The sequence below is a fragment of the Semicossyphus pulcher genome, unplaced genomic scaffold, assembly GCF_022749685.1.
Source record: "Semicossyphus pulcher isolate SPU_LCO1_2020_fin unplaced genomic scaffold, fSemPul1.0.p SCAF_17, whole genome shotgun sequence".
NCBI lineage: Eukaryota > Metazoa > Chordata > Actinopteri > Labriformes > Labridae > Semicossyphus > Semicossyphus pulcher.
In genome coordinates this window covers 18739839-18766748 of record NW_027211681.1, presented here as the reverse complement: position 1 = coordinate 18766748, position 26910 = coordinate 18739839, and the positions used below count along the sequence as shown (strand labels likewise).

General features: G+C 40.4%; 4 protein-coding genes across 4 annotated transcripts; 1 reads left to right on the top strand and 3 right to left on the bottom strand.

Annotated features, from left to right (window-relative positions):
* Positions 1-1065: 1065 nt before the first annotated feature.
* Positions 1066-3583, bottom strand: med28 (mediator complex subunit 28). Its single transcript, XM_069666583.1, has 4 exons — positions 3419-3583; positions 1996-2062; positions 1792-1904; positions 1066-1523 (listed from the first exon to the last, which is right to left on the bottom strand). The coding sequence occupies exons 1-4, from the start codon at positions 3575-3577 to the stop codon at positions 1320-1322; spliced, it is 543 nt and encodes a 180-aa protein (XP_069522684.1). The 5' UTR covers positions 3578-3583; the 3' UTR covers positions 1066-1319.
* Positions 3584-4067: 484 nt separating this feature from the next.
* lap3 (leucine aminopeptidase 3) lies at positions 4068-8841 on the bottom strand. Its single transcript, XM_069666212.1, has 13 exons — positions 8691-8841; positions 8343-8458; positions 7257-7311; positions 7072-7177; positions 6820-6979; positions 6564-6722; positions 6131-6289; positions 5893-6017; positions 5688-5776; positions 5478-5580; positions 5154-5233; positions 4953-5065; positions 4068-4628 (listed from the first exon to the last, which is right to left on the bottom strand). Exons 1-13 carry the CDS (start codon positions 8781-8783, stop codon positions 4442-4444), a joined length of 1545 nt encoding a protein of 514 aa, XP_069522313.1. The 5' UTR covers positions 8784-8841; the 3' UTR covers positions 4068-4441.
* Positions 8842-10206: 1365 nt separating this feature from the next.
* clrn2 (clarin 2) lies at positions 10207-12149 on the bottom strand. Its single transcript, XM_069666524.1, has 3 exons — positions 11882-12149; positions 10738-10917; positions 10207-10558 (listed from the first exon to the last, which is right to left on the bottom strand). Exons 1-3 carry the CDS (start codon positions 12132-12134, stop codon positions 10290-10292), a joined length of 702 nt encoding a protein of 233 aa, XP_069522625.1. The 5' UTR covers positions 12135-12149; the 3' UTR covers positions 10207-10289.
* Positions 12150-13859: 1710 nt separating this feature from the next.
* tapt1b (transmembrane anterior posterior transformation 1b) lies at positions 13860-25760 on the top strand. Its single transcript, XM_069666523.1, has 14 exons — positions 13860-14052; positions 16234-16364; positions 16457-16575; positions 17573-17735; positions 17833-17968; positions 19239-19336; positions 19430-19499; positions 19682-19762; positions 19912-20021; positions 22305-22364; positions 22540-22608; positions 22700-22776; positions 22907-23079; positions 24375-25760. Exons 1-14 carry the CDS (start codon positions 13875-13877, stop codon positions 24626-24628), a joined length of 1719 nt encoding a protein of 572 aa, XP_069522624.1. The 5' UTR covers positions 13860-13874; the 3' UTR covers positions 24629-25760.
* Positions 25761-26910: the final 1150 nt, after the last annotated feature.

Here is a 26910-nt window from a genome sequence, read left to right as displayed (position 1 = left end):
CTCCCATCAGGCAGGAGGTTTCGCAGCATCCGGTCCAGCACTACAAGGTTCTGCAACACCTTCTTCCCCCAAGCTGTGAGGTTCCTTAAAACCCTGCTGCCTTTCACCACAACAACACCTGCATAACCCCACAACCCGATCCCCCTCTACCGGTACCGAAACTTTACACTGAACTAACGGACACTTCAAGGGACAACCCTGCACTGACACTTTGCATATTTACCTTATTTAAAATGTAATGTGCAATTTCATTATATTCTGATTCTGTTCGTTTTTTGCTACACTGTATTGTGCCATGTTATACACTTGCAGGGGCAATTCATTTTATATTACATTCTATGTTTATATATTTTTCCATAACTAAATTTTATATTCATTGCCATACACAACACACAACACACAAGCCCTCGCAGTCTTGTTTGTCTTAAGTATGTTTTTTTGTTTGTCTATTGTCTTGTTATTTGCACTATTTCTTAGCACCTTGTCCGTGAGAAACGACATTTCGTTCAGCTGTATATCATGTAAGTGGATGAATGACAATACAGTTGACTTGACTTGACCCATCAGTACTGCAGATGTTGATTTCCAGCTGGATTAACGGCTATTTAAAAAGAGATTTATACATGAAACAAAGAATAAAAAGTAAAACTATGATAATAATACTCGTTTCTTTGCTATATAAAACTATTACTGCAATTTAGCTGAAGAAAGAGACCATACCCAGTTAGACGTCAGGAAGTTTTGAATATTTTATACCATTTGCATAGATTGTTATGCCTCATCTTTTCTTATAAAGCATCTTTGGTAACACTAAAAGAATGCTGGATCCAAGTGAGGGTAACACGACGGCCATAAACGCCCATGTCAAGTCCAAACTCACAACAATACTCTTGAATGGCTGAGTACAGCTCCCAGCAACAGGTAAACTCATCTTTATGTGTTAAACTGGTGCAATGTCCCTTTAAATTTTACAGAAAGAACTTAACACTGTTTTCAATTACAAGAAATGTCAGCATGTGTGTGTGTATGCAGGAACAGGAAAAATAATGAAGGCATCAGTCCAGATTTAAAAAACACACATTTTATTTTGTTTTAACAGTAAAAAAGTCAACAACAGAAATATTTACATAAATCAAAATACTGGGGGGAAATTGTTGAAATAAAACTATCTATGTCATGATTTCTCCACAGCTGGGCAGAGACTGTTCTTCAGTTTTGTCACAAGTGACACAAAACATACCCTAGTGTTTCAGTTTGGCTTTTTCTCATGGGTGAATTCTCATTCAACTGAAGACTAATGTGTTTTCACCTTTGTTGCATTAGTTTGGTTTTAAAGGCGCGGGGGGCAGACTCGCAGAGGCCTGTTCCAGAAAGGCCAGTGGTCCAGGAGGAGGAAGGTCTGAGGGTCTGCGGTGCTGTACACTCACATCCTCCAGCACTTGTTGCCAATGGTGCAGTTTGGACAAGTGTTTCTGAACCAGCAATTCTTTCCTTTGTAGCTCATTACGTAACTCTGACACGTCCTGAAGTGAGAGAGGAAATGTCCGTGAGAAGAGAAATGGCACATTGATAAACAGAGAGAAATAAGTAATATGTGAAGACTGGCAGCATGTCGAAAATAGAGGTCAAATAAACAAAAGCAATGTCACTGAACCATGGAGAAAGAACAGACTGCTGTACTCAATCTCAAGTATACAAATGTACAAAAATGAAGGGGTGAAGTTTAAGGGGGGTAAAGAGGAATTAAAACTGTCACAATAATTAAGAATACAGTTTAGTATAATAGTTTACCTCTTTCACCACCTGCTCTGGTTTCTGCACAGATAACTGAAGCCTTTTCTGTAGGAAGAAGCACTCCGTCTGTCGAGCTACATCCAGGAACTTTTGTATGCACTGATCAACACCTGCAATCAACAGACAAATACATCGATATACAGATTACTATGAGATCAACTAAAGCTACGAAAATGTACAAAAACTTGAGGCTTTACTCACCAGTTCGAATCTCCTCCTGGTCGGTTCCATTAACGTAGTCCTGGCTTACCAGAGACGCAAAACATGCCTGAAGAAAAAATGCAGAGAGAACATCACTCAATCAAATTTGCTCTTTTAAATGAGTGAAACAAAATCCTGCTACTTGAGGTTTGAGTACAGGTGGTTCTGTGGTCTTTGGTTCCCTTACTTAATGATTAAGTCAGCCAAATGTTGTATTGCCATGAGGATTTGTTTCTCCTTGAATAATACGGCTTTCTAGCATAGCTAATTGGGAGGAGTAAGATACTGTGAGGGGAAATTTTGCCCAAACAATGATCTTTTCAACCCAAGTTTTAGAAGGAATTTCACTTCATGTCCTCTTTCTATTTAATGACAGTAACCATGTGTTAGAAAAGCTAATAAACAGGTTGGTTAAGTTTAGGCATCAAAAGTGCTTAGGCTTAGACATTTGAACATATGTCTACTAGGTAAAAATCCTGTGCTGAAGCCATATACCCATATAAAGGCTTATTATCCAGACACAATCTAATAAATGTACTTTATTTGAATATATAAGAGATTAGACTACTTAGTTAAAAGTTTGCTGACCTCAGAACATTAAATGTCTGTTTAGTATTTCTGTTGATTCATTTCAAAACCACCAACATTAATATGCTACCATCACAGCCCTCACTTTTCTGTGAAGGCTTCCGGCTGCAGGGATATGCACCCATTCTAACATAAGAGCATTAGAGAGGTAGGTCACCATCACTGAATGATAATGCCTGGCTCAGGCTGCATTCCCCTTCATTTCAAAGGTGTTTAAAAGGGGTTGAGGTCAGGGTTCTGTGTAGTCAATTAAGTTCTTCTACCCCAAACAAGGAACAGCTATTATTTTTTGCAAACATAGGGGGTTAAAGCCTCAGATCCAAATGTCCTGGAAAATCTCAGCAGCCCAAATGCTGCGGTCAAGAGCAGCTCTAAATTATGTGCTACTACTCCCAGGAATTGAATTGGGACAAGGACTACAAGGTAGAAATATGCATCTGCAGGCTGTAAAATGTAAACTGGTATATGAACATTACGTTCAATCAAAAGGCTGTGGCACCATATTTGATACGGTTTTATAAATTGTAAGTAGGATTTTAATAACTCATAACTGTGCAGTATTTTGTGTTGTGAATGGAGACAGGGCAAGAGCTACAGCTGTGGGGTCAGAGGTTACGAAACCTGGGATGTGTAGCTACCGAGACGTGTCTTAGCTTTAACCAATTTATTTCATTTATTTTATTCAACCGGACTTGGTAAAATTAGGATAGCTTTCCATTGCTTTCTTGTTTGTAATTTTGCAGTACCTAAGCAGCACCGGGAAACCTCCTACTGCATACCTAGCTAAAAACAGTTAGCAACTCTGCTAACGGAAGCTAACTCATTAGCCTCATACCTCGAAGGAAGCTTCTAGCTCATCCACCAGCGTGGTGTTGCCCCCCGTCCTGGTTGCGGTACCAGGGAAGCCTGGCTGGCCCGGTCCACCGGGCCCCCCAACAGGATGCGAACCAGTCGGCTGCTGGCCTGAGAACATCCCACTCATGGAAGACGCCATCTTGGTCTGAGTGATTTCCGTTTACCCGGTCCGCACATGCGCAGACAATGTTTTTATTGTCGGGATGTTTTTCGTTGTTTTGCCAGATTAAATTAATAATAATTTTGATGATAATTACACAATAATAGATTAGATCCCCAAATTTGGAGCCAGGACCCCTAAGAAACAGTGAAAGATAACATATTACATACTGTATACTATTTGTTTTTATCCAACTCTTATCCGACTTTTCTGTATTTTTTCCTAGCAATTTAACAGAGAAAGACCTTGCACAATGAGGACAGTCCATAGATAAATGGTTTTCATTCAGGATTTTGGTGTGAAAGAACTTGAAAGCCCTTTGAGATGAATGCTGGTTGCATGAGGTAACACATCAGTGCTCCACCTCACTAATGCTATTGTAACAGGAGGAAATCCCTTCAGCCTGGTTCCAGGTCCTGGTGCTAAGTCTTCTCAGAAGAGCGGACGCTGTTATAACAGTGTGTTAATGGTTTTGGAAGTGTCCACAGTCACATGAGTGTCTGTACACTTTTAGCCATGTAGTGTATGTACATTTGTAGTGGAAACAAAGTTTACAAAGTTTATTTATACATCATATAAATTATGTAGTTACTACAGAGGTGAAATCTCAGCCGTGTGGGGAAAAACTGGACTTATTTCGTATTTCACCGATGCATTAATCATCAGCTCGGTCTTAAAAATACTGCTATGAACCCATTCCAACATTTTCAGAGCTCTTCCATGATAATGACATTTGCTTATTGTGCAATGACTTCTAAACTTGACCATTGTTGAGGGATCACTGCCACAGAAGACGCTCACAGTCAGAGGGTCTTGTAACGGATATGATATAGTGTCAGTCTCTCAGCCTTTGTGGGCCAGTCCGGCAGCAAACTCCACCAGCGTACGTGTCGGTCTCCCCGACATGCCTTTCCTCAGGTAAGGAACTTCATCTTTGTTACTCATCACACCAGCGATGTCCAGATGAGCCCAGTGAGGAGCTGTGACGAACTCTCTCAGGAAGGCAGCTGCTGTGCACGCACCGCCAGAGCTGGAAAGGTCATCAACAGTGGACGTGAAAGATACGTTAAGTTGACAAACATACAGCTTTAATTGCATTAAGAATTTCCAGCAAAGTGAGATATTTGATTTGAAATTAAAGCCACATTTTTCCGGAGCTCCAGTTGTCTTTTAACAATCGCAATATCTCAAACTATACTTTCTTTCGTTCTTATTTTACTGGACAAACTTTTGTTTTGTTAAACATCGCATCATGTATGAGTTGTGTGGTAGGGAAACTCATCATTAGGAACATATCAGCCTAAGGATCCCTGTACTGCTCTGTTGTCGTTGAGGAGTGTAGCGAGATACGTACCGGCTGTATTTGCCGATGTTGTTGAGGTCAGCCAGCTGGCTGTCAGTCACCTGTCTGGTGTAGTGCTGGAACAGAGGCATCCGCCACACTCTGTCACCTGTCACAACACTAGCCTGCACACACGTACAAACACACACATCATGAGTCAACATAGGAACTGACAGACAGAGACGCTGTGTACTTAATTTGCACACACAGTACCTTGTGCAGCTGCTCCCAGAGCCAGTCAGAGTTTGTAAACACTCCAGTCGCTGCGGAGCCAAGAGCTACATCCATCGCACCTGAGAGAGAGAAGGAGACACATTTTAATATTTACTCAACGATTTAGCACATCTCTTATTTAATCTTGCAACAATATCTGCTGAAGGTGCAATGTTTCGCATTGGCAGTTCTGGTGGCATAACAACTGTTGTGTTTTTGGTCCACTTCATGTTCACACTAACTAATCGCAACAGACAAACAGCTGTAAACAGCTGAATTGTTCACCAGATTCACTGTGTTATAAACCAGTTATGAAAATCCCACCTGTTAATGTAGCTACATTGACAATGGCTCTGGGGTTGAAGGTGTGTCCGTAACACAGTGCGTCAGCCAGAATCAGTCTGCCCTCTGCATCTGTGTTATCGACCTGTCCACAACAACAACATTAAAACCTGTTTATCTGGACATGCACATTTAATTAGAAAAGCATATATTCATGTTACAGTTGAAACTGTTCATCATATGTTAACTCACCTGGATTGTTTTCCCATTTTTGGCGGTGACAACATCACCTGGTTTAGTCGCTTTTCCACTGGGCATGTTCTCACACAGGGGAGCCAGACCTGGTTCATTGTAATGAGTGGAAACAGGCAGTATAAGAATTATGTGTTCACTTAAACATTAGAATAAGTCTGTGTATTCATAAATACACTAAAAACCACATTGTCAAAACACTCACCAATAATGTTGACGGGCAGCTTCAGAGCTGCTGCCGTGACGATAGACGCACACACAGTTGCAGCTCCTCCCATATCAGCTCTCATTGCGTCCATCGAAGCAGATGGCTTTAGAGAAATGCCACCACTACCATCACACAGAAGGAGCTTATTGTAAGGGTTTATAGGATGAGAGGTGTTCAGCAGTTCATGTGTTCCATATATTTAATGACTTTGAGCTTGGGTAGTATTCCAATTTACCTGTCAAAGGTGATGCCCTTGCCCACTAAGAGCAGCGGGGCCTGCTTGCTGTCAGGAGAACCGTTGTAATGCAGCTCCAGGAAGACAGGGGGCTCCTCTGAGCCTCTAGACACGCTGAGAAACGCTCCCATTTGTTGCTTCTCTATCCAACTCTGAGATCTATATAAAGACAGGAATTTTTAGACAATCAATAAACACACTACACTTTATTTCAAATGATAGGATATCTCACTTTAGCTGCTAACAAGAGATGTGTTTCTTTTTTATTCAATCTCTATTGGTGTGTAATGTTGCTGCTAGCATGGAAAGGCCTTGTGGATATCTTTAACCAGTTTTGAAAGAGAAAAAACTGTTTTAATCATATTCAGCAGTGCATCAATATTGAATAACAGCTGCATTAAATGTAGGCAGTGATAATGAATGAAGCCCAAACCTCTTATTTATTGTGACAGAATGGGCTGCTAGTTTCTCTTCAATGGTGTTGGCAAAAGCAGAAGGAGTGATGTGATTGGCTGGAGCCTCCATGAGTAGCCGTGCCAGGTTTTGTCCTTCTGCATACATGACTCCTTTCTCCCACCCTACAGAGTCACCACTGAGAACAAATACATACAGACAGACAGTAAATACATATTAACATGATACTGGATAATTATTAACTCAGGAGTGAAAACCTATAACACATAGTCTACCGTCCATGAAGCTGTGTGGTCACTTTGGTCTTCTTCTTGGATTTGAGTTGGTCATAATTAAACAGACCCAGAGCCGCACCTTCTGCTGCAGCCTGGGCATCCCCGCAGGCATCCACCTCCACATGATTCACCTCCAGGTCCTGAAGTGACCGGCATCCAGCTGAAACAGATAAACATACAGACTTCAGCCAGGTCCTGACTTCAGAGATCCTCTCTGTAGCTAGGAATAAGACTAGAAGTCATGTGACTTACCTGACACTGCCTGCCTGATATTCTCCTTGCTTATGTCCCAGTTCTCCGCCCCACACACACCTGCATTGTTCTTACCCAGCCCAACTACTGCCACACAGGGGAAGTCCTGAAAAAGACACACAGAAGATGTTATTGTTCTGATGTTGTCAAGAGACTTTTCTTTATCGAATGTCACACCTTGTTACCTCATGGAGTCCATAAAATATTCTGCTTTTGCCTTTCTTGAGAGCTGGCCCAGAGCTGGAGAGAACAAAAAAATAAAACCGGTTTATTATCAACAATGGAACAAGTTAGTAAGACACCCATTGTTAGCTTGTTAATAACAAAGAAACGTTCTCCTGAATGTGAGAGTTGTATTAAGCCTAAACTTTCCTAAAGAAAAAAAAGCAGAAAACTTTAACTTGTATAGTTTCTAGAAAACGGAGTAAAATTCATAAGCATGTGTGAAACAGTCACAAGCACCAGAAAAGGTGTGTATATGGACCTTAAAGTGCTAATCTCGAAGATCTTAGTTTTGTTCTCCTTGGCGGCACCTATGGCGATAAACAGTAATTGCGGGAGCACACTTCCCAGACATCCAAACAGTGTTGCAAGTGTGATGTCCACAGTTGGCTCCAGCTGGCTCCGGTTGTAACTTGTAACTTGATTTTCCTTGCTGACGGTCGCTTTCCTTTTTAGACTGTTTGCCTTCATCTGACCTTCAAATTTGTTTCTTTTTCTTTGGATTTTCACTTATTTTTGAAGTTGTATCTGTAGTCATCGCTTTTCTTTGCTCAGCCATAATAGATTACTGTTTTCTCACAACACTTGCAGAGACCGGAAAAGCAGCCGCTTAGCTCCGCCTACTCTCTTATGTTCAATGAAAATCTTCGAGATTCAACTACTGTTTCCAATGATGAACGGCAAAGCTTTATGTTTTAGAGAGGTGTTTTGAGTTGATTTGAATTCTAGCGGCTGTAGTTTGTGGTTTTGAATTGGATGTTGAAATTCTGACTTCTGTCACTTCTGAGGGTTAAATGTACAACAATACAACAATCTTAAACGTACAACATCCGCCCCAAAAATGATTATACAGTTTAATCAACACTACTTGACAACTTATGACAAATACTTAAAAATAATTATAACAATCTAACCTTTACTTATGTATTATTTACTACAGGATTGTTGTCTTAGTCGGATACTCCTAGTTCAAACTAACAACTAGGTTTATATTGTTTTCATTAAATAACAAGCCATATATTGGCAGTTAAGAGATATTATTGACTCACATTTTTAGCAGTTCAGAGAGCTTCCCAGACAGACTTTGGTCGAAACTTGTGGCTGCCCCCGTGAGATGAAGGCTGCCCTCCTCTCCCTCCTTCTCAAACACTCCCAGCACCAGACCCTTCACACACACACATCAACACAGAAAGGCTTAACAAGTAAAACAGACCCCCAGAGACAAAAACACGCACACACTGACGCTTCTTTGAACACATGCATGCAATAACACAACACTGGATGGCTAAAATCTCAGAGACACAGGTTGAAAATGCGTCTTAAGTCTTATGTGAGTCACTGATGTAACTACTTGTCATTTAGGCTAATGTTTGACAGTCTAACGCTAGCTAACTTACTTTCCTCTCGTTCAGGTGAGTCTGTGAGGCAGAAAATGATCTGTAGTGGTTTGTCCGCACCGCAACCTGTGCTGCTCTCCTCAGAAGAAGCATTGTAATCTGTTATGCATATAAAAATACGAAACAGGCAATTGATTTACAGCTTAGAGGTCGTATACATGTGCAAAAAAAGGCAGAGCGAGTTGACAGCGTCGCGTTTCTCAGACGTCACAAGCTGGAGACAAACATGGGAATTGTCACCACTTGGCGGCAGCGGTGGAGAACTGCGGAGAACAGTCACACACCATAAGCCACCTGTTAACATGTGGTGGAAACAATGTAAATTCACTCACCTACTGTACGATTTTTGAGGAACTTGTATTTTACTTTACTATTTCTAATTCCTGCTACCCCATTCTTCCCTAGATTTATCTGACAACTTACATACGGCATTATCTCATACTGCTTAAATGTTGCTGCTATTACCCAAAGACTCTATGCTATTACCCATACCACCTCACTTTATCTCATAACTGTCACATTAACTTGTCACTTTCACTTGTCACTTGTATAACAGCTGTATATACCTCTTATTTTATTTTGTTTATCTATTCTTATTTTATATTGTATTTACTTGCTATTTTGTCTTTGTGCTGCTGCAACACCCAAATTTCCTCTCTGGGGATCAATAAAGATTATTTTATCTAATCTTATCTTACACACACATAGACAAAAAAGAAGAAACACATACAGAAGAATATACACTTACAATGAATAGTTTGATTGATGTTCTCTGCATTTTTTTGTTTGTCATTAGTTTATTAATAACCAGTTTGTTAAGAGTGTTCTTCTTTGACAGGGAGCATCTTAAAGTAAAACAATATGAAGGAAAAAGGGAAAGCTTTTCCCTCTGATGTCATGCTGCCAATTTATAATTCCAGATTATAGCAAATCTAGAAAGTTATTAAACTCCTTTCCAAGTGTAAAAAAGGTTTTATTTTGTTGAGTGAACATCTCAAGATGGGAGGATATTTTTTTCAGTTATGTTGAATAAAAATTATTCAGTCTCTTTCTGTCTGTGGAAGACCATATCCATTTATTACATAAGTTTATATCTCCCACTGAAATAAATTATCACCCATGCATAGTTATAAACTTTCTATGAGAGTTTTGGGATAGTTACTGTTGAAAACAGACTTTAAATCCTGTTAAGGGACTTGACTTACTGTCAAGACTTTATTCTGCAATCCAGGAAGTGACTGAAAACAGATTTGTTGATAATATTCTATCATATAATAAAAACAATCAGGACATATATATTTACATTTTGCAGCTATAGGCAGAATATATACAGCACACGATGCACATATTTCAAAGGTCAAGTTTCTAGTTTGAGCACATTTTAAAATGTACTCATTATCCTTAAATATGTATCACATTCAATAACACTGGAAAATAATTTGCCAAGTGAGAAGTTACATAAAAAATGACTCAAGAGGCTAAATTCAGTCACTTAAAGAAAAGGAGTTCTGGCACAGTGTTGTTTCACTCTGCTGTCAGTCACTGTGGTTTGCCGCAGTCAGCCTTCAGTGCTGTACATAAACGCTCAGTAAAACGCCTTCAGTAAAGTAGGTCCAGAGAGGAGATGGTCGGTTCTTCAGGTTTCTTGACCTCCGGTTTGGGAAGTTTGATCCGGCTCATGGCAACGACTCCACACACAGCAAAGTGAGTCCCAATGCTGCCCACACCCAGCCAGAAAGACCAGTCCAGGCTGTCCTCCAGGACAACCAGCGTGAAGAGGTTCTCACGGTAGTTTGCCACCCGCTCGGTCAGACTGTGGTGCCTCAAAGCTGCCAGGAAACACAGCAGGGCCAGGGCAACGAAAAAAGCTGGAGGAAGAGGAGAAGAAAAGTCAGGGAAGGAAATCAGAGATGTAGAGTAATGCTCAACACAAAAAATAGGGGTGAGAGAAAATACTGGCAATATTTGCATAAAGTTAGGATGGAAAAAATCAACATTCAAGGGAGATTTTGTTAGAAAAAGTAAAGATAAAAGTTGCCTCACACACCAGCGATGAAGTTCCACAGGTAGATTCCTTTGTGCCCTTTGATGCTCTGGTAGGGGACTTTGCGTGCGTTGTAAATGCAGAAAGACAGACTGACAATGGCAAAGCCCACAGCCACCAGCAGGAAGAGGATCACCATCATGTGGAGACCACCGTTCAATGTCCGCACAAGCTTCGGGAAAACTGGACAGGCAGAGAGAAAAAAGAAAACAAATAAAAGCACGTTTTTAGAGCTTGTTTGTATGGGTCAAGGTGAAGAGAAAGACAAAAAAAATCAGTATTTTTTCTGGTGGGACTTTGTATTACTGGTATATATTTTATATTTATACTGTACATTATTTTATATTCATGCCAGTCAAGTATAATGGATTGACTTGAACTGAAAGCAATCACTGGATGTGGATGTGGATTCTCTTTTTCTGCATATTACACAGGTTTCACAGTATCAAACTGGAACGATGGAGTTAAACACCACCCGAACAACACCTGTACGTGTGCTGCACACAATGAGAAACACATATTAGTGTCCTTAGACTCGTTAGATTCATATACCAGGTGAGTATAGATGATTTTTTTGTTGCATTCTTGTTTAAAATTGTTGATACATGACATTGTTCTCTGTGTATTTTTGTTTTGATTTGAAGATTCAAAGTCATTTTGATACTTAGGTGAGTAAGCTAGCCAACCGACTAATGTGTAGCAGTTCAGTTATGTTATATTTTTGTGGCAGTCCAAGGTGCTTTTTTGCAGTTTAAATCATGTGGAAAAAAACACCAACCGAAAGAATCCTCTTAACATACCAACTTATCTCTCCTCTAAGCAACAGGTGTGTAATTGTGCTATAGATAACCTGAAGTAGCTTTAAGATTGGATGAATTGTTTTGCTCCACTGTCTTGATTGTGCTACACCACAATTACATAACACCCTTAAGTAGTAGGTGTAAGTTACCTTTATAAAGTAAGCTACTTTAAGAGGCAACACTACTACCACAGATAATAGGCCTACTATTTTAAGCCATGGTCATATAGATATTAGAAGTCAGGCTATATGTTTAATTTTCACTGCTAAACAGATTCATGTGCACCTCATAAAGAGCTTTCTAATGCTAAATACTAAACATAGAGAAATTAAGGTGTTGTATCTTACTGTATATCTTGGATCGCCTCCTGCCCAGCCCGCACTTCTTGCTCTTTCCTCCCTGGAACAAACCGAAGTAAATGTCCCCCATGAACTGCTCCAGCTCCGGGCTGGACGCGTTCACTATCTCCGCCCCGGTCTTACACAGGATCCGTCCGCTCACCCAGCGCTCCGTAGACAGGGCCACCACCAGTAGGACCACGGAGCCGATACAGAGCACCGAGGCCACCGAGAAGGTTATCCGTTTCCACAGAGAAGGCATCTTACGAGCCCATGCTGCCCCGAGGAAGCGAACAGGACGGCGGGCAGCAACCACCACGCACACCCTGCGATCACCATGAGGTTATTCTGTAGTTTTTAAAGGAAAAAAGAATCATAATCGGAATAAAATGTAATATCTTTGGGTAAAATGTTGCATGTATCGATGTGTGTGAGTCAGAGAGGAGGAGAAACCGAATCTATGGCGGTCAAAGAGATCTCTTACCGGGAGAAACTCTATCCCTGTCCTGTGTGCTGCTTACTGCTCCCTCTGCGTCTCACACACACAGAAACACACATACAAGCACACACTTTATTGAGCGGATGAATTAACCTTTGCAACATGGCCTTTAGAGCAGAAAATATATCATATTAGGTGACCTTAGAGGAGATATAAAATCACTTAAGCAGAAGACATGTGGTCCATTGTAAGACCCTAAATGTCAAGTTATTAACCACAGAAGGACCAAGGGGTTCAGATATGAAGGGTTTAAACTCAGCAGCTCTCACATTGTTTCTTGCATTTACCACTCATTTGTAAAGGTCTATGTCTTGCATATTAATGGTCAACAGTAACATAAAAATGCGGCTGTGAGATTACAACAAGAAGCTATACAAGAAATGCCCCATTAACAGGACTACAGTGGGCACAGTCAGCAGCTTCAAGTTCATCAAGGTTCACATAAGAGAGGACCAGACCTGGACTCACCACCTGTCACAAACACAATCATAAGGACAGCTGGATAATGCCTCTTCTTCCTCTGCAAGCTGAAGAGTTTTTCATGGACTCCATGATACTCTGCAACTTCCACAGGTGCACCATTAAGAGTATTCTGACTGGCTGCATCACCGCCTGGTATGCCAGTTGCACCAACCTCAACCATAAAGAGATCTACCATCCATGGAGGACCACACCTCTACACCCAGCCAGTTATATTGTATTGTATTACATTTCTGTCTTTTAGCTGTTGTCCTATTTAGTGTCTTGGATTCTATGTATTAATATAAGCACTATCAGATGGAGCCTGAGATCGTACAATTTCATCACCAATGACTGCTTCACTGTATTTGTTGTACATCCTGCGGATTATTTTCTCTGTGCATTGCATCTTCTTTTTATTTCACACTGAACACCATGCACCAGGTCATATGTTGCACATTCCTGCACAAACTGTAAAACTCTTTCCTAGTTTTATGATTGGTTATTTTCTTTCATTTAGATGTGTTGACTGCTACAGAAATGCTGTTAACTCACTTTCTTATTATTCAAATTCTATTTGGATTTTAATTGTCATGCATCTTTGTTTAAAAAGTGGTTAATGCAGACCCAACTGCTCATTTTTGCCACATGCATTTCCTCCAAGCAGGTAAATCCAGCTGTGCACTATAGAGCCTCAGGGCAGAAATGAGCAGGGGGCCTCTGTTAAAACCCGTTCCTTCCCGTTTGCATGCTGTGTACAGTATGTACTATACGTGGTGCATTTATTTCGAAACTTTATTCTTTTGCATAAGTGCCCTCCCTTTAAACAAGTTCTGATGTCTTATTGTTTTTCATTCCATTTGAGTAAAGAAAAAGCTAAATTTGTCATTCATAATAGTCACTAAAAACCAAAATAGGTACTTACTAGGCTTCCTGGCGACATCTACTGGTGAGTCGGTGATACTACAGGGCGTGCGTAATGACGTCAGAACATGTGACGCAGTTGTCAGTCTCCCAGGCAGCGGATGAGACCGTTTGGCGAAGATGGCGGACTCGCTGTCGTCAGGTCTGGGTGAGGAGAAGGAGAAGGAGAAGGAGGACAGGGAGAGGAGCAGAAATGCTGCCAAAACTGAGAAGAACAAGGAGAAAGACGGGGCCACGGAGACGTTGAGGCTCAACGATAAAAATGGCGGCAGTATGGGCAAGAAACGGAACCTGTCAGGTGAGAGCTAGCAACAGCAACAGACCCCGGTTTGACAACGCCAGCTAGCAGCTCATGTGATTGTTTTTTTGTTTTCGACACAGGTCAACATGTTTTTGGTTACATGCCTGTGTTGCTGCACTGCCTGTGTGGTTATTTGTAGCAGCAGCGTTGCTTGAGCACGGAGCTTCAGTTAAGTCTGTGCAGCTTTGGGCGCTGCTCCGAGTTCCCACTTGGTCTCAAGATGTTTGAGCCTCATCCCCACGGCTTCTGTTTGTTAAACACTGAGCTGAAGCAAAGAATCATTAGGTGGTTAATTTATGTCATATGCATCCACATTATAATTGGGATTAGTAGACCCAACTGTCAGCGAGACGACACTACTGCTTATGACCATACAGGACACTAAATAGGCCAGTTTGCTTCTGTCAGTAGTAGTAAGACGTGCTGTTTCTTTGCGCAAGCGCACATTAACTTGTACTGTCTGGGAGAGGGTACATACTGTTTTTGGCAGGAAACTTTATGGACGCCCCTATGCACTGACTTTTGTGAACGTCTGGTCTGGGTATATTTTCATGTTTTAGACTTGAATAGTTCTGCTAATATTTAGTTTTGCACTTTGGGAAATTTGGATTGATTTAAAAAAAAAGTTACAGTAGACATTTTTGATTTGTCATAGAAGAAGAGCACGTTTTAATAATAACATTAACAATAGGGATGAGAATTGCAGGTTAACTCACGATACGCGATACGTGGCCCACGATAACGATAATATCACGATACAGCGATTGTGCAATAATTGATATGTTGCAAGACAATCATATAATGATACATCATGATATCTGATTAACTGATGAATACAAAATGCTCCTTAAAAGGTGAAGTGCAGAATTCACGTGTTATTCACTGCAATTGGGTGTCAGTTTCACAGATTTTTACCCAAATTGAGATAAATAATGATGACGTGACTCAAATTGGCAGGGTGATCTGTTTAGAGCACTGCTTTTTTTATAAATTGAAATCGTTAGTGGCGCCAGCTAGACAATAACTGTATCACACCAGTCTGGGCGACGATATATATTACAATATTGATATTTTATCCCACCCCTAATTAACAATGTCTCTGTCCTTTTCAAATATCTCAGTAAGCCTTTCAGCCTCATTAATTGTAATACGCACAATTTTGCTTTTTTTATTGCTCGCTTTCCCTGATGCATCTTGAGAGAGCAGTTCACAACACCCTTCTTGCATGGTAAACTTCCATATCCTCCAAACCCCATGGCCCCATTATAATGCATGCATGAAAAGTACAGAAAGCTCAGCCGGAGCTGTGAAAACATTATACAACATTATGCAACTGTTTTGGCAGCCTAGCTAGTAGTCCTTATTCTGTAAGGGGAACTTAATGCTGCAGGCTACAATAATACCTTAGACAATAGTGTGCTTCCAACGTTATGTAAATAGTTTAAAGAAGGTCCTCTCTTGCTTCAAACCCAACATATCCCTGTGCAGAAAGCTAACTCCATAAAGAAATGGTTTTCCTTGTTAAGCCCAGAAGAACTTTATTGACCTGCTGCACAAAGTCATGACCTCAACGCAAGCCAGCACCTTCAGGATTTCAACTCCAACTGTAAGCCAGGCTTTATCGGTCAATATCAATGACTGATCTCACTAATGCTCTTTTGACTGAATGGGAGTAAATCCCTGTTCCAATGTTCTTCTGAAAACGTTCCCAGAAGAGTGGAGACAGTATAAGAGCTGAGCTGTTCAGACAGGTGACAAATGAAAGAAAAAAACACAACATAAACAGAGCCCCCTGATCCCCTCACTGTAGAGTTCAAGCAGTCAGGCTTTTTCTTTACCTTGTCTCCTGTCTGAATGTGTGCAAAATGTGCTTTGTCATCTTCTGCTTAGCTGTATAGTGAAGGTATTATCTTGTCTTTGTATTCACCCTGGGAATGAGTCACCCTTAGTTTGCAATGAATTATAGGGGAATGAAGTCATGGTGTGCGGTGTGCGTCTCTCAGAAAAAGGTAGACACATCATTGCCCGTTGAATTTCCTTCAGATTATCCAAGTGAAGCTGATGAGCTCGAGCCAGAGCAGACTGATCTTGTTCATAGTCAATGAGAGAAGATTGTAGATTCATGTAAATGTCTGAAAGGTCTATGTAAATGTCGTCTCTGTCCTTTTCTGCCTTTAGACCTGTCCCTGGTCCGATTTATAACCACTGAGCTCACCAGAGGCTACTTCCTGGAACACAATGAGGCCAAATACACAGAGCGCAGAGAGAGGGTTTACACCTGCCTCCGCATCCCCAAAGAGCTCGAGAAGGTAAAAACACAAACAAGTCAATTTAGGGAAATTTTGTCACAAGTTACAAATGAGTAAATATTCTCTCTTTCTGTGTCTCATTCTCTCTTTAGTTGATGACATTCGGCTTCTTCCTCTGTCTGGATGCCTTCCTCTATGTGTTCACCCTGCTGCCCCTCAGAGTGATTCTGGCCCTTTTACGGCTCATCACGTTGCCTTGCTGCGGCCTTGGGTAAAGTATTACATGTATTATATGGGATGCAAATTAAAATGAATTTCCTTAACGGATCATTTACCACATTAACTATCAGAATTCAATAAACAATTTAAAGCTTTTCCTTGGACAAGTTTTTAATAAGCCTTGAATATTTGAATCAACACACTGATACAGTTTAAAGAAAAAAAATACTGTTAAAAAAGGTCTTCGTTGTTTCAGACTGCATGACTTTGCATGTTTTTTTTCTGATCAACATTATCAAGACATTTAGTGTACTGTAAAGTACAACAAGGAAATGCAGCAGTTCTTAACATGTGAGATTTGGCACAATCATATGTAGCATATGTATTTTAACTTGTTACATTTCTTAAACAATTTAAGAGACTATTAAAAGCTGCAGATTAATTTTCTGTTGCATTGACTCATTTATTTAATATATTAGCTCTAGTGTTTTCTCTGAATGTGTTTCTGTATTGTTACAAACTAGTGCTCAAATTATTTATAGATTTTTGGATAAATGACAACAGCATTGATAATCAAACAAGTCAAGTTCAGAAAAAACTGAAAGATGTTTTATATTTTCTGGTATCCAGCTACTCAAATGTGCGGATTTACTCCTATTATGTATTTTGCGTACACTGTTTATTTAGTATATTTGGTCTTTGGACCATTGGTTGGTTCTTTGCAATACTACCACATTTGTAGTAACTATTTATCTGATCATTTTTAGAGTACTTAAAAATTATACTGGAAAATAGATGCTCATAACTGACAGATAAATACAGAGTTGGTAAATTCCTTCACATGGTCAAGTCCACATTTGTCAACAGGAACAATCAGTGTAGTATTGTCCTTGACCTCCAGAGGGCAGTACAGCTCTCTCTGACTTGCAGACTAAACACATGATATCAACCTGCTTTCGGTTGCATTGTTCTTCTTTCTTTTCTTGTGACGTTCATGAGTTAACATTTCTTCCATGTCTGACGTGTGTGTGTTTGTGTGTGTGTTTTAGTGGCTCCCGCCTGCTCCAGCCTGCCCAGGTGTGTGATGTGCTGAAAGGCTTCATTATGGTGCTGTGTTACTCCATGATGAGCTACGTGGATTACTCCATGATGTACCACCTGATCAGGGGACAGTCTGTCATCAAACTCTACATCATATACAACATGTTAGAGGTACACCCAGATCATACCTCCTTGTGTTTAACTTTGATTGTACTGCACACTTTGCCACCAACTCATTCTCTCTCTTGCCTTGCTGTCGTTTTGTCAGGTGGCCGACCGCCTGTTCTCATCATTTGGCCAGGACATACTGGACGCTCTGTATTGGACGGCCACAGAACCGAAGGAGAAGAAGAGAGCGCACATTGGCGTGATTCCCCACTTCCTCATGGCTGTGCTCTATGTCTGTATCCTCACTGAGAAGGACCTGTGATTTCTGTTGGCATTCTGTGTATCTTGTTTCTTCCGTATAAGAGCTGACAGAAAACCACCTGAACCAACTGACCCTTTGCTAAGTCCCGCCCCCCTTGCTTATGTTTTCAACTAGAACAGTGAGAGATGTTCCGAGGGAAATAATAGTACATTTCTGGAAAAATGCTTCCCAAATATAGGCAGAAAAGACGACAATACACATTTGAAAGATACATCCATAATATTATTTGTAAGCGGAGTGTTGAGGATGAAGAGGACAAAAGTTCACCGGTCCCACTGCAGGCGTCAGACACCCCACGTCTTGACAATTCATGATGTCCCACCTTTTCATTTTCTTTAAAGCGCATCAGAATATTGCTCGCATAATGTGGGCTTGATCCATACATGTACATCTTATATCCATATTAGTTGGCGTCTTACCTTGGAGCAAACCAAGGAGTTTTTGCTGATCTTCGATGGATTAAGCTGCGAGTGAGGTCTTCCACAACATGTCCGACATCTCTCTTCGACTTTTTGGCTTCGGAAAGCAAAAAATCCCCCCTCCAAACTTTGAGGATATCTGCTGTCAGACTTGCAGATTACATATGCACGTTTCAGCATTCCTTGTTCTGAAAGCTTGACAGGCCTCCCGCACCTAGTTACGGTCGCTAACGTAGGATTGGACAGAGGCCCTTCAAGGGAGGGGCTTAGCGAAAGGTCAGTTAGTCAGTTTGCACCAGTTTTGAAATATAATTTTTCTTTAAGCAGCATTTAATGCTAAATTTCAGATTTGAAAGAGAGATATAATAAAGCAGATGAAACCAAAAAAAGGAAAGAGAAAACAGTAAAAGACACAGAAGTATCAACAAAAACATCCACAAACGTACATTTTTCAGTGTATCTTCTTAAAACTGGCAGGTGATATTCTTGGTGTGGATAAAAAAGAAGTCAAAAATATCTCTTATCAAAGAATGATGCCGAGGTGTAATTGCTGAAGAATTTTTCGAAGCAGATATTCTAGATGTTTCAGCTTCTTGAACCTAAGTTTTGCAAGTTCTCTTATCTTCTGTAATATCAAACTTAACATACTAAATAATTTAAGCATTTTTAGCATTAATTTGATTTACAAAGCTGTACTTCAAATGCATAGAAGGTGCATGTCTGTGTGTCAGAATCAGATCGTCAGAATCATCAAAATTAGCACACAGCATGATATTCTTCACTCGGGTCCTCAGTGTGTTTTTTCCTCAGCATGTCTGTATCTAGTTCTCCATGCCATCCTCATCATGGTTCAGGCCACCACTCTCAACGTTGCCTTCAACTCCCACAACAAGTCCCTGCTCACCATCATGATGTCAAACAACGTGAGTATAATGCAGACAGACACATTCAACTATTCTAAAACAGCATGCAGCACAAGTTCAGATGTGATGTTTTGGTTTTATTTCTGTTTGCAGTTTGTGGAGATCAAAGGCAGCGTGTTCAAGAAGTTTGAAAAGAACAACCTTTTCCAGATGTCAAACAGCGGTAAGTGCTGAGTGATGAATAAAGTGGACATATGAGGTAAAAAATCAGCGCGGCCTGTGAACATTTTGTAACTCAGCCTTTAAGGTTGGTGATTTCGTGGAAGGTAAAATTTATGGAAATGAGCTCAGCCGCAGTGAGTACAAAGTAGGTTAATCCAGGATTGATTTGTTTGTTTCCCACAGACATTAAAGAGAGGTTCACAAACTACATCCTCCTGCTCATTGTCTGTCTGAGAAACATGGAGCAGTTCTCCTGGAACCCTGGTAAATAACACAGTCCTGTACAGAGAACGCAAACATTACTGAAATTTACACAGATGGTTTATCTATCGACACTACTGCTCACCGGTACATCCTCTGGTGAAACAGCGTACAGAATATTGACACTGACCACTTTTTTTATTTGTTGGTAGACCACTTGTGGGTGCTGTTTCCTGATGTAGTCATGGTGATAGCCTCAGAGGTTGCGGTGGACGTCGTCAAGCACGCCTTCATCACCAAGTTCAACGACATCAGTGCTGATGTGAGTCTGCTTTGTGTTTATCTATGAGGTTATGATGCAGTTAGCGCCCTGACCAGAGTGGCAACTAAGGGCGCAAAGTTGTTCTAAAGACAGTACACCACTAAGACCACAGTTACATTTGATCTCAAGGTACCAGCTTTTTCTGGTCTGATCTTACAACTTATTTTTAACTTCAGAATAAATTTGGATACTCAAAAAAACATCAGTTTGCATGTTATTTGTTACAGAAAAGGTACTATTTTTTGTTATTAAAAAAAATGACAGTGATGGTCAGAAGCAACTGCAGTCAGCATCCTGTTTGTCATGCTCTCTATCCAATAGCCCAAACACGTTTACCAAAACACTGAAGTAACACGAACAGGATCTTTTTTTTGTGGGCTAAAATATGCAACCTTTGTTGTAATACAGCAGTTAGTATCATGGATTTTTAGCTGGAGATGTAATTTGGCAGACTAGCAGACTATCATAACACTGATTTTTACTAACAACAACATTAGCAAGCAAGTAAGGTTAACCAGCTAGCTGAGCTACACTGCATGTGTCTGCCTTTGGATGCTATGTAACATTAGCTGTGACAAACAGGAAACTTGCAAATTCAGCCATGTTCAGGCTGTATTTTGTTGCGTTAGTTAGCTAGCAATTCCTCCACGTAAGCATGCAAACCCGTGTTAATTAACAAAGCCAAAAGAAGACCCCCCCCCCATGAATCAAATGCTTTGCTTCCCCAACATCAGTGTCATTTACTTTTAGCCAGAAGATTCTGTAGTTATAAGGAGCGTCTTATTTTCCAAGATTTTTTTTTTATTTTTAAGATTTTTTGGGGGGGGGCATTTTGCATTTATTATACAGGACAGCTGAAGAGAGGCAGGATGTGTGTGGAGTAGAGAGCGGGGTAAGACGGGCAGACTGGGAGTCGAACCTGCGATCAGTGCGTCGAGGACTGTAACCTCTATACATGGGGCGCCTGCTCTACCAACTGAGCTAAACCAGCGCCCCTTTTCTAAGATTTTTGATCAGATTGATTGGACGTGTAAGTCACACTAGATCTACTATGTGTAGGAGTTCAATTTTTGACTAACTGCAGCAGCCGGTGGCAAAGTCTTGATTTCTTCAAGTAATATCTAAAAGGACCCTGATTGGTATTATATATTTTTTCCAACTATTTTTTTGACAAGGAGATAACTATTTTAGTTCATTCAATCCTGACTTTTTTCTCCGCTTCCACCTCCTCTCCTCGTGTGTTTTCTTCCTCTTTGATTTCCTTCAACAAGTTGTAACTTTGGTTATGTAACAAACCAACCAACCCTCAGGAAGGGATTAACCCCTTTATCTCCAAAGTGTCAAACCTAATCACACAAACCTCACTCACAGGTAGTAAAGGTTTAAGCACTTGTGTACCGCTGCTCGTCCATATTCAATCCATGCTTGTGCGTGTTTTCACTTCTTTTCTTATCACACTGGATATAATCAAAATTCATTTTGGCTCCTGCCACTTCAAATGCTGTACCTTCACTTTACATTAACACTCAACTGAGAGCAAACAGCTAACTAGTTATGAGGATCCATCGGGTAGCTTGAGTTTAGGAAAGTAAATCAGTTAAAGCCCAGCTCCAGTCATTTTTTAAGACATATAAAATGCTTTACTTGAAATAATAGATTGTGTCTGATATGTTTTTTCTGCATAATACAATATAATATAATACAAGGCATCTCCTCCTTCTCCCTCATTAAAAATTCCCCAATCCGCATAGTCCCCGCCCACTATGTACAACGTTTCTAGTTTCGTAAAATGACAGCCGAAAACAAAACACGTCTCTGCTGTTGTTTAGTGGCAACTTGTTGAAACTTAGCGAGCTTGAAATGTAGTAATCAGTAGTAGTAAAGTTAACGTTAGTAGTCAGTATTGAGTTTGCAAAAATTACGATGACGGTTACAGCTGGCTCGCGCATCGCCGGAATGGTTGCCGTAGGTTACATATAATGATATGCATAGCTTCATCCCGTCCATTAACAGGATTGGCTCCTTAGTTTTGTGACGTCTCAAACCTGCCAATCTGAAAACGTGTTGTTCAGCCTGTCCTTGGTACACTGCAGTTTGAAAGCAGACAGGCCCAGCCATGAAGATGACTGCTGATGTTTTCCCTGATATGTCTTGTAGCACATGAAGAACACCACATGAAGATGTTTACAAGGTTAAACACTGTGTTTTCACTGGAGGGGGTCTTTAACATTTTATACCTTTCGTAATTCACCTACCCTCTTGCTGCTCTGTGTCATTTTCCAGGTTTACGGAGAATACAGAGCCAGTCTTGCATTTGACCTTGTCAGCAGTCGACAGAAAAATGTGAGTGAAATACGTTCAATCATTAGTATTCATACTTGTTTTATGCACTGTAGTCACAATAGGAGGTTTTTTTAAATGGTTTAAAATACTGTTTCCTGTTTTTGAATGTTATGATTTTATTAAATATTGTTATGTAATTATAAATGCATTGAAACTGTCGTACATGTGTCCCCAGGCTTACACAGACTACAGCGACTCAGTATCCAGAAGAATGGGCTTCATCCCACTTCCTTTAGCCCTGCTGGTCTGTTACCTTTTATTATGATATTAATTGCTGTTGTTGTAAATGTTCTAATAAAGTTTAAATTTGATGATGTTTTTGTTCCTTCTTTCAGTTGATCAGAGTAGTGACCAGCTCAGTGAAGATCCAGGGTTCGCTCTCCTTTATGTGTGTGCTGCTGTTTTACCTGGGGTAAATGTCACGTTGTCTTTTCATTTCTTGAATGTACAGTACATGTACAGTGACTTGTTCTTTGTCACTTGTTCTTTGTATTTAGTTTTGACTGTTTGTTTAAAGGTTTTGTCTGTGTGTTTGTGAGCAGGATGATCACTCTGAAGGTGCTCAACAGCATCGTTCTGCTGGGAAGATCTTGTGTGTTTGTCAAAGAGGCCAACATGGAAGAAAAGCTCTTTGACCCTCCACCCTCCACTGTCTCCAGCCGTGTGAACTCCAGAGCTCACCGCCCCAAACATGTTCACATCGTTCCACAGCAAGGTAGCAGTCAGTTTATGTATCTCACTATTCCTGAAATGCTAAATAGAGCGTTGTACGCTCACCGGCCACTTCATCAGGGACACCTGAAAAATCTAATGTAATCCAATACACCAGCTCAGCCATAAGATTTGCTTTTATGTTGCCTGTAATGTACAGGCTTTTTTCTAAGCTGTCATGGAGGTGTTAACTCAATGATATTTCAGCGTCATAATATTCAGAGGTGTTTCTAATACTCTGGCCCCCTCATGTATATAAATAGGGAGGACAAAAAATCAGAGACACATCTCAATATAATGTAGTTCAGTCCAACTGCACCTTTAACCACGGCCTCAGTAATAAACATCATTGAATTTACACACTTCTGACTCTTAACAAAACAAAAGTTAACAAAACTTCATAAAAGCAGAATCCATGGCAGTGCTGTTGTATTGAACAGCATTTGATTGTACAGGTGTACCTAATGAAGTGGCCAGTGAGTGTGAGCAAGCACTGCTATGTCTGCCAAACCTTCTGAGTAGGAAAAAGCTGACTTCTCTTTTCCAGCTGGCAGCTGTTGAATTCGATAGCTGACATGGTGTATGAAGCTAGCTGCTTAAGCTATCTTTAGCTGCATGAATTGGTTGAAAGTGGTGCCTCTAAATGACCTTTCAGATTTTCCAGTCAACTGTTTTTAATACGAGAAATATGAAAAGGTGATCTTAAAAACACTTGATTGTTACATACATGATATTTTCTGCATTTCCCTGGAAAAGTCAGCCTCCCCACCAATTAATGATTGATATAAAGGACATGGAAATATAGAAACAGCCATGTTTGTGTATGGTATTTCAATGTAGAGTGAGTTGGTCATAGAAACAGCAAAGAGCTTCCCTGTGATTTTGACTCAACGCGGCACTACTCCTTGTGGAGGGGCCTATGACATGAATGAGGGCAACGTGATGGGAAAGTAATTGGCCAAAGAACCCCCAACCCCTGTTAATCAGATGTGATGTATCATTATGTTATTGTCTTGCATTATAACAATTATTGCAGAATTGCTGTATCGTGATATTATCGTTATCTTGTGCCACGTATCGTGTATCGTATCGTGAGGTAATTTAAGATTTATTGATGTATCTCTACCTCATAACTATTGAAAGGCCAAGTATCACTTTTATGCCCCTTGCATATTATACATGCACAATAGGAACATTCTCATATTCTACTTCCAATATTTCCAATTGAAGAGAAGCTTATGTGTATAATGAATGTTTGTCAGCTGCTGACAGTAAACTCTACCACTCTCTCTCAAATAGAACCCACACCCGACAAAGGAGGAATATCACAGGCAACAAACATTACTCAGCCTGCCAACATGGCAGAAAGTGCAGCTCCCACGATCCCCAAGAGCGACTCTGACACATTCCTGACCACGCCAGACGAGGAGGAAGATGACAAAATCATCAATGTTGACACCGGACTGGAAGGAGGCGGACTTGAACACAGAACGCCCAAGAAAGATTTGCTGGAAATAGACCGCTTCACCATCTGTGGCAATCGAATTGACTGAAAGCCATATGAAACAACCAGTCAATGTCCTGGCTAAACAGCGAGGTTCAGGGATCAGACACGGGTCACGGAGCGTGCTCAGACCAGACAGATTTCTGTGTGCCTGACCCCCTGGAGTATTTATTTATTTATAACTGACAAAACCAGCCAAGGCATTAAGCTGTTACTACAAGCATCTTCAGATGTTTCCATCTGGTCCAGTCGGTGCCTCGGGAACCAGGTAGACTCTCTGAGGATGGGTCTGGGTGTCAGTGGCAACCTGCAGACAAGCTTGATGGTGAAGATGTGGGGGGGAACTTACATGCACAGCTGGAGGAGAGCACGAAGAGAGATACATGTGTAATTGTACATGTGGGTCGCTGTGTGATCGTAGGAACATGACAGCTGGACTGTGCGAGTGTGTGTTCAAAAGCACAATCATATCTACAGTGCAGAGTTGTTTTTAGAAAGAACAAAATGTTTTGTACTTTTTTTTTATTTCAAAGCCTGAAAAATTCTAATATTTGAAATAATATTTTTATGTAAAATCTGGGGGTCTTTTTTCTAAAATAGACCGTGTTCAACTGCAGGTCTAAGACTCACAATCACATCAAAACATCGCTGAGATCATAATCGTTCTGCAGACTCACACCCCAACACAGCTCTGTTCTAATTGAGTTACTGTGAAGAGCCCAGATGTTCAAAGATTTTAGACATGCCAGAAGCGACACTAAAGACAGTATTGCAAGAGCATTAAGTCGTCACGCGACATGCCCACGGCTTGGTCATGAGGATAACTTTACCTTTTTAGACACAAATTAAAGGCTGCAGGTTTTTAGTATCGTGCAGTTCGTGTTTATGTCGTTACTTTGAAGCACTGAGATAAGATGGTGCTTGTGTTTTTATAAGGCACCGGTATTTATTTGGAAGTAGACTCCAAGCCAGACGAGTTTGGATTATATTTCATTTTTTAAAGTTGTTTTTTAATTTCAATATGCTTCCTGTGTACTGTCGTCATACAAGCATGTAGCCTCCAGATAATCACGTCATGGTGTAACACCACATTTCTTGGTCACTGGCATCTACTCAACATTATTACCTTTATTTTGGACACTGATGCATAAAAATAATTAAGATTACATATATGCAGATAAAATGTTGCAAGGACATCTGGAGACTGAGAGACAGCTGTCAGGGTGAAATCACTTCTAAGTAACAAAAACAAGATGGAGGATCTTATCAGCACTGTGATCTCATGAAAGCAGTGAACCCAGTAGTTTTTGAGTCCTGTAAAGTATAAAAGATCTGGTTTGATCTGTAAAGATTTCTGCCATTGTTTGGTGCGGTCCGCTGCTGGCTTTGATTATCAAAACTCTTAGCAAACGCTTGTGTAACCAACAGTCTTAAGATGCTGTGAAAACTGACAAATGAAGTGGATCATACAGTTTAACTCTGGCCTGAGGTGCCAGGAGCTTCACTTCCTGTGCAAAAGCTTGATCCAACAAGGTCTGCTTCTAACCAATATTATCGTTATCCATCTTCATCTAGAGATTGTTTTCAAGATGATTATTTAGGCCTAAAAAATGTCAAACAAATGGTGTAAAATGTGCATTAGAATTCCCCAATTGTTTTTTGTCCAACCACGACTTCTTAATTACCGTCATAAAATGGGACAAGCTTTAGATCCTTTCATTTAAGAAGGTGGAACTAGAAAAATGACCGATATTCAGTAGGCAAAATATTTGGCGATTAATTTTCCTTTGATTGATTAATTGCAGCTCTAGATTCAACTTAGCCCCAAGTTTTATTTTTCATGCAAGTACCTCAAATCATTACATTCAAGCCACAGCCCTAACATGCGATTTATTCTGGAAAAAAAATACACGATGATCCTGATTGATGCACGTTTCCCAAGTTGCAACTCTTTTTTTTTTTTTTAAAGCTCCCGTGAGTTTTTAGCTGGGTATGAAACAGGTTGAAGATTAACTTTTTGTTTATAGTCATTTTTAAGGCCTCTTACCACTGACAATAGGTTTGGTGTCAAGCGAGGCGAATAACAGCACGCTGCCGAGAGCCTTTTATCACATTTTCCATGGCAAAGATTCACAGCAGCAAGTGATACATTTGACTCTTAAAAGAAAACAGGATGAACAGTTTCTTGAAAAAAACTACTTACGAATGTACAGCGAGAGATCAGCAAAGTGATAAGAAGTGCTGCTCTGTCCACATGGGTCACCAAGATCGAAACAAGTTCCACACAGTAGCTTCTATCCAAAGCACTACCCCAAAAACTCCTTCTTGGCT